This window comes from Drosophila serrata, unplaced genomic scaffold (assembly GCF_035046125.1).
Source record: "Drosophila serrata isolate PLE 108 unplaced genomic scaffold, ASM3504612v1 contig_165, whole genome shotgun sequence".
NCBI classification, from domain to species: Eukaryota; Metazoa; Arthropoda; class Insecta; order Diptera; family Drosophilidae; genus Drosophila; species Drosophila serrata.
The window spans coordinates 3,787,033-3,804,283 of record NW_028257063.1 but is presented as its reverse complement, the minus strand read 5'-3'; the positions used below and the strand labels follow the sequence as shown (position 1 = coordinate 3,804,283).

At 34.2% G+C, this 17,251-nt stretch overlaps 1 protein-coding gene across 3 annotated transcripts in view; it reads left to right on the top strand.

Moving 5' to 3' along the window:
- apt (apontic) overlaps positions 1–17,251 on the top strand; it is a 47,346-nt gene that overhangs the window by 17,605 nt on the left and 12,490 nt on the right. The window contains exon 1 of one of the 3 annotated variants that reach the window (XM_086827230.1): positions 4,121–4,545. The exons of the other annotated variants lie outside the window; for them this stretch is intronic. Within the exon in view, the coding sequence (XP_086683356.1) occupies positions 4,543–4,545 (3 nt within the window). The 5' untranslated portion in view covers positions 4,121–4,542. Of the gene's footprint in view, positions 1–4,120; positions 4,546–17,251 lie in introns of those variants that run through there. 3 annotated transcript variants of the gene reach the window in all.

Sequence of the window (17,251 nt, the reverse complement as noted above, 5' to 3'; positions counted from 1 at the left end):
AAGGTAGAATCAAAAAATTTTCCAAATTTATTTAGTTGTCCACAGGAAGTCGTAAAATATTTCTGCTTACTCTGATTTGTTTTTTACTTTTTTCTTGTAGTTTTATTTTGATTTTCGTTTGTTGTATTTTTGTATTTGTCCTGCAAACGAGAAATTTTCTAATTGATTTTTATGGATTTTTCCTTTAGACATTTACAGGATTTCCAAGCCAAGGGAAAGTTTCGACAATTAAAGGGGGTGAATAAAATAGTGGACAAGCCTTGGTGATGGGGGAGGGCAGGCAGTGGGGTCAACAGCCAAAAACTGGAAACTTTTACGTAGAGCCAACAATGAATGCAGTCGATAAGTAGTGGCATAAGTACGATTTCATTTCTACACAACGCACACACACACCGAGTCCCAGAAAATGCTTATAATACGAGCCAGAAGGAGCTAAAGCTATGAAATTGGTTTTATAAATACCAAAACAACGAATTGGGTAATGCTCTATAAAGAAATTATAGTGTACAAATTATTATTATCATTTTAAAATGATATTCTAACCTAAAGAACCAAGTCTCACGTTCATTAAAAGAGTATTTTTTGATATCTTAGAGTCTGTGTAATATGATTTACTAATCATTCTTTTAAATATATTCCACCAAAACAAGACTATTTTATGAATGAGAACATATAAAAAAACAATATTAATTAATTAATTAAAGGTAATATAACTCAAACCCATTGCAAAGTCAAAGAACCCTATTAAAGTTAGGGTATAGTCAAAAGCTTGCCACGTACCTCTTTTCCCTTTCCATCAAAGGAGACCGAATCAACTCAAAGCACAGCTGTTGGAGAAGAAGCAGAAGTTGGATAAGAGAGTTGAGAACAGAAAAGAAAGGAAAAGAAAAGAAAAAGAAAAGGACAGCAGGCGGCGATGGCAAAAGGATGAGGGACGAAGGACACTGCCAGGGGGATGGTCTCAAAATAGTCATTGTAATAAGAAAATTTTGATTTCATTTTTAGTATTTGTATAAAATTTAATAACGCCGCACAAGATGGCTGACTTTGCAGCAACAAAAGAGCGAGCAGGCTGGCAAAAAACTGGGGGGAGGGGGGGGTAGAAAGAGATGGAAGGAAGAGGTTATAAGAAAGGCAAACCTGGGCAGGCGGCTAGAGCGAGAGGGGTGGCTTGAGCTTGGGCTGTAACTAAAACGCTTAAAACACACAATCTCGTTTCGGGTTCGGTTGGGATTTCGGGGTTACGCTTAAACTCTAAGTACATTTTAACTTAACTGCCTTTTTTTGTGTGTGTTTGTGTGTGTGTGTGTGCTGTGCCATTGCCATTGCCTTTACTTTGTGTTTTTGCTTTTGTTTTTGTTAGTTTCAGCTCCTTTCTCCCTTTCCCCATGGCGAATTGTAAGGCGAGAAGGCAAAAAACCCCGAGATGATGATCATGATGCCGATGCCAATGATGATTATTACGAATGGTCGGGGGGTTTATCACGGGGTGGTGCTTCCTCCTCACTCTCTATTTCTCTCTCTGTGTGTGTGTGTGTGTGTTAGCCGAGCACAATTATAAATTTTTGGAATTGTTGTAATTTAGTTTGTTTGTTTGCCAGTTGGATATGCCTGAACTCTACCTCCCCCTTCGGCCACCGGCTAGTACGAATGGTTATTTGCGTTGGGGTTTTTCCTTTGTTATATACTAGCTGTGATTTCGTCCTGGGAAAACAAGTGGAAGTAAGGACCGGGAGCGGCATCAATTTAGCAAGCTCATTGATACCCATTAAGGGGTAAGCAGTAAGGAGGTTCAGTGTTACCTTGTATTCAGGAAGAAAACTGTAAAAGATTAAATGCATATAAAAAGGATCAAATCAGTACTTCCTATAGTAGAGCCGGGGGAGCTTAATAATCTTGGGTTTTTTTAAGTGACCTAAGCCAAAATTCCTTAAAAGGATGTCTTAAAAGAGATCACAAGTCTTACGTACTTGGTAGGATATGATTTACCTTATTTAAAAACTGTAAAAGATCTTATTTAAATGAATATAAAAAGGATCAAATCAATACTTTCCTTAGCAGAGCCCAGGGAGCTCAATATTCTTGGGTTTTTCTAGAGACCTAAACTGAAATACCTTAAAAGGATGTTTTAAAAGAGATAACAAGTCTTACGTACTTGGTAGGATATGATTTACCTTATTTAAAAAAAAGATTCCATTCTAATAAGGTTAAAAATGGCAATAGAGGAGAGACCAACATCCTTGGGTTTTCATAGAAATCCAAGCCAAAAGTCCTGAAAAAGTTATCTTAAAAGATCATAATCAGAAATTATGAAATATAAAAAGTTGAATCCTAAAAAATGTAATCGAACCCTTAGATCATTAAAATTATTCACATTTCTCATCATTATCTCGACTATCTCTCTTCACCTTTCCCGCATAATCCTTTTGCCTCCTGTCACTCTTTCGAAATGGATACAAAAATCGGGTATATACCCGGCGACACCCTTTATTCATAACGGGTATAAAAACTTTGCTCCTAACTGCGATTTCCAGTGCGACTGCTGCTGTTGCCTTTGCTGATTATCACGATAAAGCATAATGATTACATTTTTAGTAGCAGCCGCTTGCTGCTGCCACAGTTAGTGCGAGCAGGATGGGTAATTGGCAGCTGAGCGTGTGAGCGAGAGGCAACGAGTTTTTGAACTTGTTGGGATTTGGATTGGAATTGAAATTGGGTTTGGGTTTGGGTTTGGGTTTGAGTTTGCTTTTAGGGTTTAGGTTTTTAGGAGGGTTGCTATTGCTATTTCCCAGTTCCACGAGTGTTCCAGGGTGTGAGAGTTTGTGGAGTTTAAGCGGCATTGGCTTGCACTTGATTAATTGCGATTTATGCGCTGCTCCTGCGGCTTATGTATATGCGATATGGAACTTTTCTGTGTAATTACTGACGGTTCAGTTCGGTTCGGAGCGGGTCGGGTCGGGTTGGTCCTGCAATGATGATGATGATGGCGATGGCAACTGTAATAACGGTCGTTGACATGAGGGTTCGTTTTATATCGTTGCGTTGCGTTTCGTTTCGTTTCGTTTCGATTCATTCGTTTGCTGTGAAATTTGAGCAATAAGCAAAAGAAATAAAAAATAAGTAAAAATTACCGAAAGGGGGAGGTTCAATGGAAACACCCAAAAAATTATGCCATGCAGCTGCAGTAGCCTTTTTCTTTTCTGGGAAGGAAACTAAGATGAATTTCCGAGATACTAAATAAGATAGTACCTAAGATTTTTAAGGGACAAATTGAATATATTTCTAGAATTCTTATTAAATTTCGTATATTTATTATAATCTTTCTCGAAAGGCTTTTAAAATCTTCCGAGGAAGTTGTCAAAAAGTATGCAATAAAATATTTTAAGGGCCGAAATTCAGTGTTTAGTACACCCTTTTAAATATTAAAAAAACCCTAATGATTTTTGTTTTAAACGAAAAGTAGAAAAAAATATAAAATAAGTCAAACCAAGTTTATGTGCAATTAAACAAGTTAGAATATTATTCTACATAGCTCATAGAATTATCCTTTTTCCTTTTACTTCCAGGAGTAAGAAATTACATTTCCCAGCGTCTTTTGCTGGGCTGGCAAATAATTCAGAATTTCTTTTATTTGATTTTATTTTTACTTTATTTTTTTTTTTTTTTTTTTGAGGAGACCGCACTGTTGCTGTTGTTGTAGCCGCATTTTTGCCTTTTTGTTTTGCTTGGCTCATTTGGCAGCACGCACACAGCCACACAGTGCAAACACCCACACACTCATTTCCCAGAGAGGCGAGAGAGAGGCGTTGAGAGAGAGAGAGAGCCCATTACTTTTGGCCCACATTCAAAGACACACACACACAAACACTTGCAGAGGGAAACCCCTAAGAGAGCGAGCGAACTTGGTTCTCTCTCATAACTTACTCATACGAAGCCGAGCACGAGGAAACGAGCGCCTTCGGCTGTTCTTCGGCTCGCGCTATCTTTCTGTGTGTGTGTGCGTTTGTAATTGATTTTATTAGTTTTTGGTTTTTGTTGTGTTTGCCGCTGCCGACGTCGACGCAGCCGCTGCCGCCGCCGGCCGAGGCGATGAATTTAAAAAAATTTTGAATTGCCCGCCCTAAGTCAGTAACTAAACGTGCAGCAGTGCGAACGCGAGCAGCGGCAAACAAAAAAAAAAAAGAAAACGAAAAGAAAAATAATAGTATAAAAATACAAATAAAATTCCAGCGTCTTTCAACGCTTGTTCCTACTACATATATTTCCAAATGAAAACCCTAATATTGGATTTTAATACACTATAAAAACGTGTGTGTGCGTGTGTTTTGAGTGTATATAAAATAAAAAAATCAATTTACCAATGTGAATATTATTATGTGCAAGAAACTTGTCAAGAAACTAAACTAAGAAAACAAACATAAACAACTTTTAGAACTTTTGCCTTTTTGGGATTACAAAACAAAACAAAACAAAGCAGAGAACTTTCCGCAGGAAGGATACTTGTATAAAAAAACAAAACAAACAACAAAACAGACAATCAAAATGGTAAATATTGAGCTTAAAAATATAAATAAAAACTGAGAGTAAAGCTGGAAACTATTTGTAATTACTTAAAAGGGTTTTTTTTTATTAAGTTTTGTGTGGAAAAGATAAGAAAATTAAGTTTCTGTACAAATCTTTAGATTAATTTTGTTTAAATCTAGCTAAAAAATCATTTAAAGATTTGTTAAAACTATATGATTTCAAATAGAAGTATTTCTGGTTCAAAGTACTAAAGTTTCTGTGACTAAAACTTGTATTATTTAAGGAGTTACATCTCTTTAATATACAGTATAGTATAATTCCTCAGTTTTCAATTAAAACCCCTAACTAATGGGTGGTTTTTCCCACGACAACAAAAACACACTTTACTGATAACACAGAAATCAAAGAAGTCAAAGGGAAAGCATAATAATTACTTGGTAATTTTATATTCCCACAAGAATCACTCTCTATATATTCTAAAGTAAGACCCCTTCAATTATCATAGATTTTTTCTGACTGACTAATTCATTAGTAGGTAAATAACAAACAATATCTAGCCGCGATAAGCTGTTGAAAAAAAAAAAATCTGTAATATTTGTGACTTTATATGACCAGAAAACGTAATAGTATTTTCATAAGCGATATGAATCAGCTAACCCTAACCGTCTCACTAATTTCTACTTTATTAGCCAAGTTTGTGCGACTTGTGGCTGACACTCCTTAGTCTTAGTCATTAGCTCTTGTCTTGGTATCTTTTTAGTGCCAATGTTGAGAGTGTGTGTGGGTTAGATTGTAAATAAAATGAGATATACCAATGGAGAGATATATGTATGTACAGAACATACTTGTATTCCGATTTAGAATCGCAAATATACTTTTTATTTGGCACGCACTCGACGCTGCGACGTACATATAAATTTAGCTTAATCTCTCTTCGCTTGCATATTAATTTCTGCTCAATATTATTGGCATCGATTCCTATAATTTCTATAATTTCCGGCGCTGCTGTTGGCTGTTTCGCTTAACTTAAGCGCTAAGCATTTCGCGCTGCACCCATAAAAGGCGGCTCTGATTTGTGCGATTTCGCGATTTATTTACTCTGGGGTTGCCATAAAGCAATATAATGAACAATATGAACAATAATACAATTAAGCCAAGCGAGGAACTACGATTGACGTAGCTCACTTCCGTTTCCAAAACTGGAGAATACGAATTATGTGTCTTAATCAGAGTTCTTTGAGGTTCCTTGGGGTTTATCGCAAAAGTGCATATTTCATTATCCCCAGGGATCTATGGGACGTATTCCTTGGAGATTTTAACTGGGATTTGATGTTTGCAAAAAAGGGAAATACCAGGAAATGTATTTAATGATAAATGCTAAAGTCAAAGCAATACAAATGAATGTCTTTACTGATAAAGGTTTTGAATTATTTGAAAATTATTAGAGATTAACTTTAGAAATGTGAAAGATTTATAGAATGTTGTCTAGAAAACCCATTAATTATATGTGAGGAATATACTTCTAATAAAATACTCACAATTAAACCGAAATTTATTTACTAAAACCCCTTTTAAATACCGAATACATCTTCCGGTAATGTTATCTATACTTTAAAACGTTCTTAAAAGCATTTCAAGTCTAATCTATGTGCCTAGCAAAACTAAATTGTACAAAAAAACCTTCCCTATTTCTAGAGGAAGTTTAAAATAAAATATTATAATGATAAGACCAGAGGAACTATTATATCACCAAGCCAAGAGAGAAACGGCCCTTTCTCTACTCTCCACTCTCCACTCTCTGCTCTCCACTCTCTACTGTCAACAATTTCTCGCAAAAGCATTTCTCAAATTATACCAAATATTTCATTTTTCAAATTAATCGCAATAAATGCAAGATTTGAAAAGAAAAATGAAGCAAAAAAAAAAAAAACGAATTGTGCTTTTGAGAAAATATCGAAATGAAAATGCTGTGCCATGTGTAAGATACATTTGTATCTGTATCTCCATGTGTGTCTGTGTGCTTGGCGGGGATACAAATAAACTTTTGGCACATTAAAAACGCCACAAAATGCGAAGAGTCAGCCAAATATGAAATTATGATTGCGATTATGATTATGATGTTGTTATAATTAGAGAACAACGAAAGCGAAAAACGATTCACAATAATTCAAAAATTGACTATAAGCATTCGTCGTCGTCGTCGCCTTCGTCTTCGTCTTCTTCGTAGTTGTATTCGAAATATTCAACGCCAGCTGCTGATTCTGATTCTGCTTTCGAGATCGTTCAGATCCATATGGGCTTTAGTTATGGTCTTAGTCGGGGGCTGCTATTTTTAAGTGCCCACATACACACATTTATGTACATATATATCGCTGCAATTACACTTTTTCGAGTGCTTAATCACAGCCAAAGAGAACCGTCGAAACTTTTACACAAATCATATTCGTATTTTTCGATATTTTCCAACGCCCTCCCATTTCTTGCCTTTTCCCTATTTCAATTTTTGAATTGAAAAGTCGGGCGAGAATGTTGGACGATATGTTTCCACTCAGAGGATTGGAGTGTGTGTGGAGATGAAACAAGCACATTTGTTTTTATTAATTGCCACTCTTACAAACACATGCTCCCAAGACTCGTGGCCGATAATCGTGGAAATCATATATATATATATCCATATATATCTGGCCATAATGCGGGGCATAATCATAATTGGCCAAAAAAGTGGCTGTAATGAGGAATATTTACACACATTTGGAACATGTTCTTCCATACTGAAAAAACTTCTTATTAATTCGATGCCAAATATAAGGCTTCTTTTGAAATTATTCTACTTTTGCTTGAGGAATATATAAATCAGGGAAGGAATATACATACATATATAGCTATATAAAAATGGTTTATGAGATACTAAAATGAATGGTAATTTGTAAACGAGAATAATTTAATTGACAGGTTTTAGTGGGGGATGTGGTATATACAAGGAATTAATTGTAGATATAATGTATGGGGATTGTATTATTTATATATTACTATGTGAAGGAGTCATTTGCGACCCTATAAATCATATATATTCTTGATCAGCATCAACAGCCGAATCGATCTAGACATATTTGAAAAAAAAAAAAATTGTAAAATTGTAAAAAAATTTTTTTAAGTTTTTCAAGGGTTTAAAATTGTCAAAAATGGACAAAAAATTTGAATTTTTTTTTAAATTTTATTGAGTATGCAGATTTGTTAACCTAATAAAAACTAGCATAGGAAAGCTTTCCGATTTAAAATTTAGGCTTTTTTGGCTATGTTATGAGATTTTTAAACTTTGATTTTGGCGAAAAAATTGTCATATAATAATATCGATAAATATCGATTATTTTTAATTAATTTATTGTGCAAAAATGTTGTTTTTTTATTGAGTTTTTAAGTTTGAATGAGAATTATTAAGGCATAGAGCCCAAAATATGTATAATCTCCTACAATGAATACTTATATTTCCACATTAGATACATTTGTATCTTTCAACGAAACACACATTAATTTCCTCGTTTTTTTCGCCACATTTAATTCTTTATCTTGTTTCTGCAATAAACTTTCCATTTATTGCCAAAACATCATTGTCAGGTCTCTCTCTCTCTCTGTACAATTCAGTTAATCTGGAATATCGAATGTTTGGAAGCACTTTTAGAGCTTTGTCAGCTGACAGCCCCTCCACCACCCCCTCCTCATTGGCTGTCTATTGAAATGGCAATTATTTGAATTTATTTTTAATGCTCACAAAAGCTACATATGTACATATGTGAAGGGGGAAGGAGTACCTATGTGGAGGAACTTCTTCTATAGCTCATTTTCACCATCTGGAATGGGATTTGATCTGATTCAAAGAGTGTGTGTGTGTGTGTATGTGTGTGTGACTACTTAATTTCCAAGTGCCATAAAAATTTCAATTTGGAATTCAAATCTTTCCCTCATTCCCTTTATATATATATATAAATATGAATCCATTTGGCAATGGAAAATAAGTTCTTATATTTATGGAATAAATGAAATAAACAATTAGTATATTTATCGGACACACTCCGATGGCGGTTTTCCCTTTAAAAAACAAATAAAGTCCATTTGCTGAAAGCCTGTTTGTTGTCGATCGAATTGTTTATGCTAATGGCTTAAGAATTTCTCCATATTGATTTTAAGGCTTTTGTTTCCATCTTCGATTGTGAACGCATCAAATGTCGAATGCAAATTCGTTCCATCACTCCACATCACATAGTTTTCCACAACGCGGAAAATTAATGCAAGTGTAAGAAAAGTGCCTCGAACACAATGCATGTCCATCTGTTCGGTTGGCTCTGTCCATCAGTCAATCTCTCATTCAATCACTCAGTCAGTCAGTCAGTCAGTCAGTCAATCAGGCGACAGCCACAGCCGGTTCAGGTTGACTCACCTTATGCGTTATGCCGGTTTATGCTTTATGTTTTATGTTTTTATGCTTCTTATTTTCATCTATCGACATCCTTTAGTGACTCTCGCAGAGATGACAGTGTGAGTCACGATGATTTTTTGAGGGAGTTTAGTGAGCAAAGTTAGAGATATATCGTATTTATGATATTTATCTGATTTATTGATATTTACAACATTTTTAAGAATCCTTTTTAATTCTTTCCAAGGATGATATGACAGTTTATTATATCTAACAGTATATAGATTTATAGTTTATACATCACAAAGTAAAATAATAAATAAGTATATCGGTATTTCTGTTCAAAATCGATAAAATATCGATATACATATATTCTTTATATGTTCTAGACCTTTCTTCTTTATTAAATTTTATAAAATTTATAATAAAACATCTTCTAAAATTGTGTAACATTAATAAATAGCTTAAATCTTTTTAAAATAATATTTCCCTTTTAAAATGTTCACTTCAAATTGTACAACAATACTCCTTAATTAACAAGCCATTGCCAAATGCCTGTTTCAAAACATAATCTATCATATATAATTGATTCTAAAGAAAATTTAAAACTAAATAAAAAAAAGTTTCAAATGGGATTTCACGCTCTCGCTCATGGCGGGCCACACACGCGCCATGGATCACGTGGCCATCTCCGACTCCTTGGAACAGTTCCCTGTTCACGCAGACAAAACACAATGGGGGGAATCACCTACATTACCACCACCACGACAAGGCGTCTTTTTGGGACTTAATCCCCGCAGCACAACAATAACTGGGCAATCAATCAATGCACGTGTTTCATATATATATATACATATATATTTATTTTTTGATATTTTGCCGCTTGAAAGAGAATTTTTGGACAAATTAAAGCCTAGTCAATTGTTGCAACATGAAAACTTGGATATATATTTATGTATATGTATAATAATCGAGAACCAAAGTCCGCTGGCAGCATCACCCGAAAGTCACTCAATTAGTGATGATTTAAATTTATAGATACGGTTAGGCAATGCACCCAAGATACTCGCTCGTCGTGGAGAATGTCTTAATTAATTTTAATTATTTTCAATGAGCGACTATGAAATACAAAAACACATTTTTCCCCCCGAACTAAGAACGCAACTGTATATCGTATATACTGGGTTCTGGGTCGTTTCGATAAGAGCAGCAATTAAGTAAGGAATTAATAGCAATCGACTTATAAAGATGATGGTACCCTCAGGGCGCTGCTCTATTTGTTTTTCCCCTTCATATATGAACGTTTAGTAACCCCTTTTTACAGCCCCCCCACTCTCTATAGAATTTTCTTATTTGGGGTAAAGTTTTCACGCCACCGAAATTGGTGGCTTTGCATTTTCCAGCCGCCAGCTTTTCCCTAGTTTTTCCCATGCGTTTATATGCGGGTTTGTACCCGCTCCCTGTTTTTCCTCCTCACTCTCCATTTTGCTGCCCATTAATTTATTTGTCTGCAACATGCAAACCAATTGACAATCAAACACAATTAGTCACAATAATCGTGAAATGGAAACGCATTTTCTGCTCGAACCCCCCGAAAAATAAAAATAAAATGATTGAATATAATTTGAAACAACGAATGTGGATGAGCCTTGAAATTCCAGCATTTGTTTCGTAAATTATGATCGGCACAAGACAAATATTAATCATTTTTCAGGTAGCTAAAGTGCTGAAGCTGCTGACTGGCAACGCCCAAGGGACAGAAAATATTGAAAAATAATAAATGATAAACGGAAGATATTTTGGGTTTAACAAGAATTAATTTAGTATTTTGGGGTAAAGAAAATTTGGGGAAGTTGGAATACTTTGGATTCTTTTATAGATATTTTAATTCTAAATCGAATCTGTATTAGATTCCTCCTTTGGAACTGTGTTATAAATGACTTAAGCTTGGATTTAAAGAAGAACCTTCGATATTGTCCTATAAAGATTTATCACAAAATATAACCATGGCATTATATCTAAAATAAAACCCTTGAATGTGAATGCTTCAAATGAAGTACATTTAAGAAATAATATCTCTATCTGAAAAATTCTACTTAAACTTCGAATTGAAGTAATCACCAACCAAGTAATCAGAAATAAATTCTTAATAAAACAAAATACTCTTTCAATGAAATATATTTAAGATATGCAATATTCTATGTTAGATGCTTAAAACTTTGAATCAAAGTAGAAACTTCAAGTATAAATTATAAAGATTAATCAGAAATAAAACCTACATTAAACACAAAAACCTTCGACATTACTGTTTTAAATTAATATCATATTTCTTCTTCAAAATTTATTACAAATATATTCCCGCTTTAGTTGACATTTGTAAGTCAAAGAGATATAAATCCCAACTTCCTTGGCTTATTTTATAAGCCAAAAACAAAGCTTGGCTCTGTCTAAAATGACAAGAATTTAGACTTGGCCCACATTTGCTTTGTCCATTCCCCTTGGCCCCCTTTTTTTTTTTAAATGCGTTTGAAGTTTCGCGGAATTAAAAGGAATTTTATTTTTCCTTTTCTGTTGGCCTGATACCCTGAGATTAGCCAGTGCTGATATATGGACACTAAGAGGTATACATATATATAGTATATATAGGAATATAGAGGGGAATCCAAGTTGTAGTCGGGGTTAGTGGTGAAAAAGAGCAAGTCCAGGGCTGGCAGAATACCAAAACCAAAAACTGAAACCGAATGTATGTATAAAAAAAGGGGTTGACGACGAGGACGGCACCGGCGTCATCATCCTCATAATGATCTTCATTGTCGTGGCCTGGGTTTCCAGCATTTCGCATGGCGTGCACTTAATAAAATAGGATTAACATTTTATAGTGAGTCCTGCCTCGTCTCTCCTCTCCTCTCCTTTTTTTGTGCGATTTCAACAACTGCGCACTGAAGGCGTTTCTTTATTTGCGTTGCTGTTGTCGAGTGTTGACTGTGTGTGCCGACTGTAGTGTAGTATATGTGTACATGTGTATGTTCAACCAGTTATTGGAATAATGACAGCTGTGCGATATGGACTCAAGAACTCAAAAATACTTCAAACCGAAGGCCATTTGTCCTTTGGAGCTAATTTTAGTGTGTTTGTAGTGTGCAGGAGCTGGAGTTTTGTAAAAAGTATGAGTTTCAAGTTGGGAAAAGGAATATTTACCAAGGATATTCCATTGAGGTTTATTTGGAGGTCTAAAGATGATTATTAGAGACCTTTTTGGGTGCTTGAGTCTATAAGTTATATTAAGAAATGTAAGTTCTGCAAAGGTTTGTAGTAGAAAGGTTCTAAAAAGTATCTAGAGGTGCTATGGAGTTGTACAAATAGGTTAAAAATACGTCTTATACTATAAAGTTACTTAAAAGAACGCTAAAAATGTATTTTATTACATCAAGATACTTAGAAAAACACAAAGAATGCTTCTTATACTAAAAAGATACTTGGAGGATTGCAAAGAATGTATCTAAGGCTATAAAGGTACTGAGAAAAACCTTAAATATGTACTAGATACTTTGAAGGGGGTCTAAGAATCTATATAATTATAAAAATATACTTGAAAAACGCAAAGAATGAATTTAATGCTATAAAGATACTTAGAAAAGGCGAAAAATACGTTTAAAATGCATCTAATACTTTAAGGATACTTAGAAGAACTCTAAGTATTTATATTGTACTGGAAATATACTTAGAAAAACACTAAGATAGAATTTTATAATGAAAAGATACTGTAAAAACATCATAAGATATATCTATCACTACAAAGATACTTCGAATATATCTTAGATTGTATATAATAGCATTAAGATACTTAAACTATCGCTTAAAATGTATCTTGTTCTATAAAGATACTTGGAAATTATTTTTTAGTTTGCTAACAGAATCTTAGAGGGCAAAGAAATCTACAAAAATATATTAAATACTTAATTAGATGACTAATAAAATAAGAAACATATCTTACAAGTTAAGAAGTATTTTTAAAGCAAGAAAATTGAGGAAAATGAACGCCTTGCTATTATTCCTTTCTGATCTCACCAAAGAACTTACGCAATGACTTTCCCTCTCCCCAAACACAAAGTATCTGCAAGTAACTTAAAGATTACCCTTCTGAGATACACCCTATATAATCATTGGTCCCGGCCAATTGCCGTTCTGTGTGTGTGTGTGTATCTTAGCATCTGTGAGATACTCCTATATACTCCTGACTGACTGGCATAACTTATGCATCAACGCGTACCATTTAAGCATAAATCGCTCTTGTCACCCCGTGATCTGCCTTTTGTCATCATCTCCTCCTCATCGTCATCATTGGAGGCCGTCTCCCTGACTCCTCTCCCCTGATCCCCCTCCATCTATCTGAGCTCCGATTGTTTCTTTCTGATCGTTAAAATATTTTTTGGGTGTGTTCTGTATTTTAATAGCTCGAGAGAAGCCCAAATCGCTTCCTTTCGTCTCGCACACACACACCCTTTATGTATATATATTTTAGCTTGTTTAATTTCTTTCGAATTTGTCAGGAAAAAATAAATATAAAGAGAGGAAAAGAGACATGATATCAGTTTTTACTTAAAGTAAATCGGAGATATTTTGATACAAACACACACTCCGTTTCGACTGCTAATCCCTCACACGTCTGCTTTTGGGTAACTTTGACAGTTTTCAGATACATTTCCCCCTCTTCGCTCTCCCACTCCCGGAAAATGTGCGACTCACTTTGAATTATTAAAACCTAATCTTGATTCTACACACTCTCTTCCCAAGCAGAGGATGTTATATATATTTTTTTTAATACCAGTCTGAGATGCGATCGCACGAACCCAGGTATATCTCAGATTTCGGACTGATCACGAACTTAACACAAAAGAAAAATATATAAAACAAAATAAAGATACACACACCCCCACCTTGAAATTCTGATTGCTCAACTCGAAATTCCTCCTCGGTTTGAGTTTTAGTCTCTCCGATTTTTAGGATTAAAAATGTCGTCAGCGTTTTTTATGCTGAATTTCAAAAATATTCATTCTCTCCCCTGGTTTTGGCATTGATTTGGTTTTTTGTTAAGCGAAAGCAAAGGAGAGAAAAATCTCTGACTACACCCCAAAATAACAAAAAAAAGAAGACTTTAAGCTGGACTTTAGCTTGTCGCTTGTTGTTTGCTTACTTCCTTTTTTTTATACATATATTTTTTCTTTCGCTTTTTTTCTACCGACTAATTTGAGGCTTGACAGTTGATTTGGGTATTCGATTAGGCAACCAACAACTATTCATCATTTTAAGCGATGCCTTTGTATCTGAGCCTTGATTTTGCTTGGGTTTACTTGAAGGAAGTTTAAGGGTTTCCTAATTGCAATTTCAGTTGAAAATCAGCAAGTTAAAGCAGGGAATTTTGTTGAAAAGATACTTTAAATAAAAAATATCTAAAGAGTTTTTGATTGGTTTTTGGTTAGAGGTTTTCTGTCTATTTTGCTTATATTAAATCTAAACAAATGGTAGATTTGTAAAGGGAGTTATTAATAAAGTATATTTTAATAACAAATAAAATATAAAATTATAGGATATAAATATTGGAATAATAAATCACTTTTTTAATTACATTTCATGTCTAGAAGTTGTCTGTTTATTTTAGTAAATTTTTATACTTTTCCAGAGTATTATAAGGTGAAGGAGTCATTTCCGACCCTATATATCATATATATTCTTGATCAGCATTAATAGCCGAATTGATCTAGCCATGTCCGGTGGAAATATAAGTTTTGAAAATTTTTTCTAAATTTTTTATGGTTTTTATGGTTAGGTTATGGGAAGAAAAATTTCAAATTTTAAAATTTTTTATTTTATTTGCAGATTTGTAAATATAATAAAAACTAGCATAAAACAGTTTAACGATTGAAAATTAAGGCATTTTTGACTTAGTTATGACCGATTTACTATGCAAGGGTATATAAGGTTCGGGTTCCCTAAGTTAGCTTCTTTTCTTGTTATTACTAACTCCAGAAGCTATTTTGATGATTATATATATATTATTTTATATACATTTTTTAATGTAGAAATATTTTTCATATATTTTTAGACATTTCAATATTATATTTTACATTTCAAGCCAAGAAACTGTCTGTATACTAGTAAATAATTTCCTTAAATTCAAATATGTTAGATCTGGTGTATCTTTACAAACCTTTTAAGACCTTAAATATATTCATACATATAACCACATTAATAATAAAACTATCTACTCGCTATATATTAACAAAAACATATATAAATATCTTATTATTTAAAACTAATATTAATACACTTCCCTACTATATACATACATACCATACAAATATATAGACACTTATAATTTAAAACACAATAAAAACCCCTTCCTTCCGCTGGAGATTAAAAATTGGCAACTGTTGGCAGCACAATTACATTTATATTCCCTTGCTAATTGCTCGACCAGTCATATTTAAGATATATATACAATATACAATATGAATATCGAAACAATACTAGAAGTAGTCACCCAACAAAAGGCAACTAAGGAGAAGGCAAAAAATTAATTTATTAAAATTTAAAGCGCATGACTTTTGAGGGAAACGGGAAACGGCAGTGGCTATATGGGTTATATATGGGTTATATAGGTATGATTCATGCATCACACTTGCGCATAATAATTGAGAGATGTGGAGCGGAAAAGAGGGGAAACATTTTTTTATTTTTTGGGCACAGATGCAGATACTGGACCCAAAACCAAAGAAAACTTCAAGCGGCTCCACAGTTCGAAATCAATGGATAAATATATCGTTTTTTTGGGTTCGTTGTTGCTGGGGAGACTAGATTCTAGTATCTAGATACCCAACTGCGTCCAGGTGTGCTCAACAACTACAAATTTTTCGTTGTTATAATGCGGTTTGCAGTGCAGTTTTTTCTTTACCTTTTTCTCCAAATAGTTTGTGTATGTTTTTCCCCCCGTGTTCTTTTGCATGTTGTATGTATTTTTGTCACTTGAAATTCAAGGAATTTCTAACTGACGGACGGGCAGCCAGGCAGCCGGACAACTTAATTAAGGTTATCTATCAAAGGTACTTAGTTTAGTTTACAGATAGTGCCATGGGTGGGGTGGTAAGCCCAGTAAACGATGCAATTAGCAATTAAATTTCAGTCAAGACTTTTCGACTTATTTATCAATTACAGATACAAATACCAAAAGGTGTGTGACATCGATAAACAAAAGAGCTTTAAATTATGTGTGTAGTCTTAGGAATTGTTGTTGTCTCAGCGCACACACACATGACTTTAATTACAATTTAATATTTATTTAGTTCGATAAGGCACCACGGTGCCCAGGTGATTATTTTTGGATACTCATGACTGCACCCAGTTGTAGATATTGTATCTGTATCTCTCTACCTCTGTGCAAATGCGTATTTGTTATTTGTTGGGTCTTAACGGGGTAATCAAATGCCTAAAGTAAATTTGTTCAACAAATCATCGAAATTGAAAATGAATTGGTTAAAAATGAATGTCCCTAATTAATAGTTAAACCCTAAATTGGTTTGGAAAAGTAACCCAGATATGTAAGTTAAGGCTGGGTGGCTTCTCTAAAAATCGGAATTTACTCATAAAATTACTTTTTAATTCGTTGGAAATTCCATTTCCGGTGTCTTGAATTAGGTTTAAGTTTAAACTCAAGAGATATTTTACCACCTCACACACGCACACCCCAAAAGGCACACCCGCTCTTTTCCAACAATTTACGTAAATTAAACACGAAGAAAAATAGAAGGGGGAAAATAAAAAGTTATAAACTATACAAAGAAGGCGTCAACAAATGCCAAATGGGAGCGTTTCTCTTAACGTTCCAAGCGGCTTGCTTCGGTTTTCAGTTTCGTTTTCGTTTTTTCCCTATTTTTTTTTATCAGCTCTTGGTTAAATTACCTAGAATTAGTTAACACATTTTCCGTTGCGTCTGTATGCTTGTTTGGCATAATTAAACAATTTTGTACTTTATGCGCAATTAAATTAATTTCTTCCTTTGGCTTTTAGCCGCCTTTAGATAAGTGAATAAACGAGCCCAAGTCAAACATTTAAATTGCGATTGCACAGCAGATACATATGCGTGTGCATGTAAAGCTCATAATCGAGGTTATATTTATGGTTTATTAATTGTGCCAGAAGATTACTACATATATAGAGAATGGAATTGCAGTTTCAACACCCTTGGTTGCCTTTTCCAGGAGCCAAGCCAAGTCGTTCGTGCCAAATCATAACAAAACAAGAAAGGAAGCTAACTTTGGC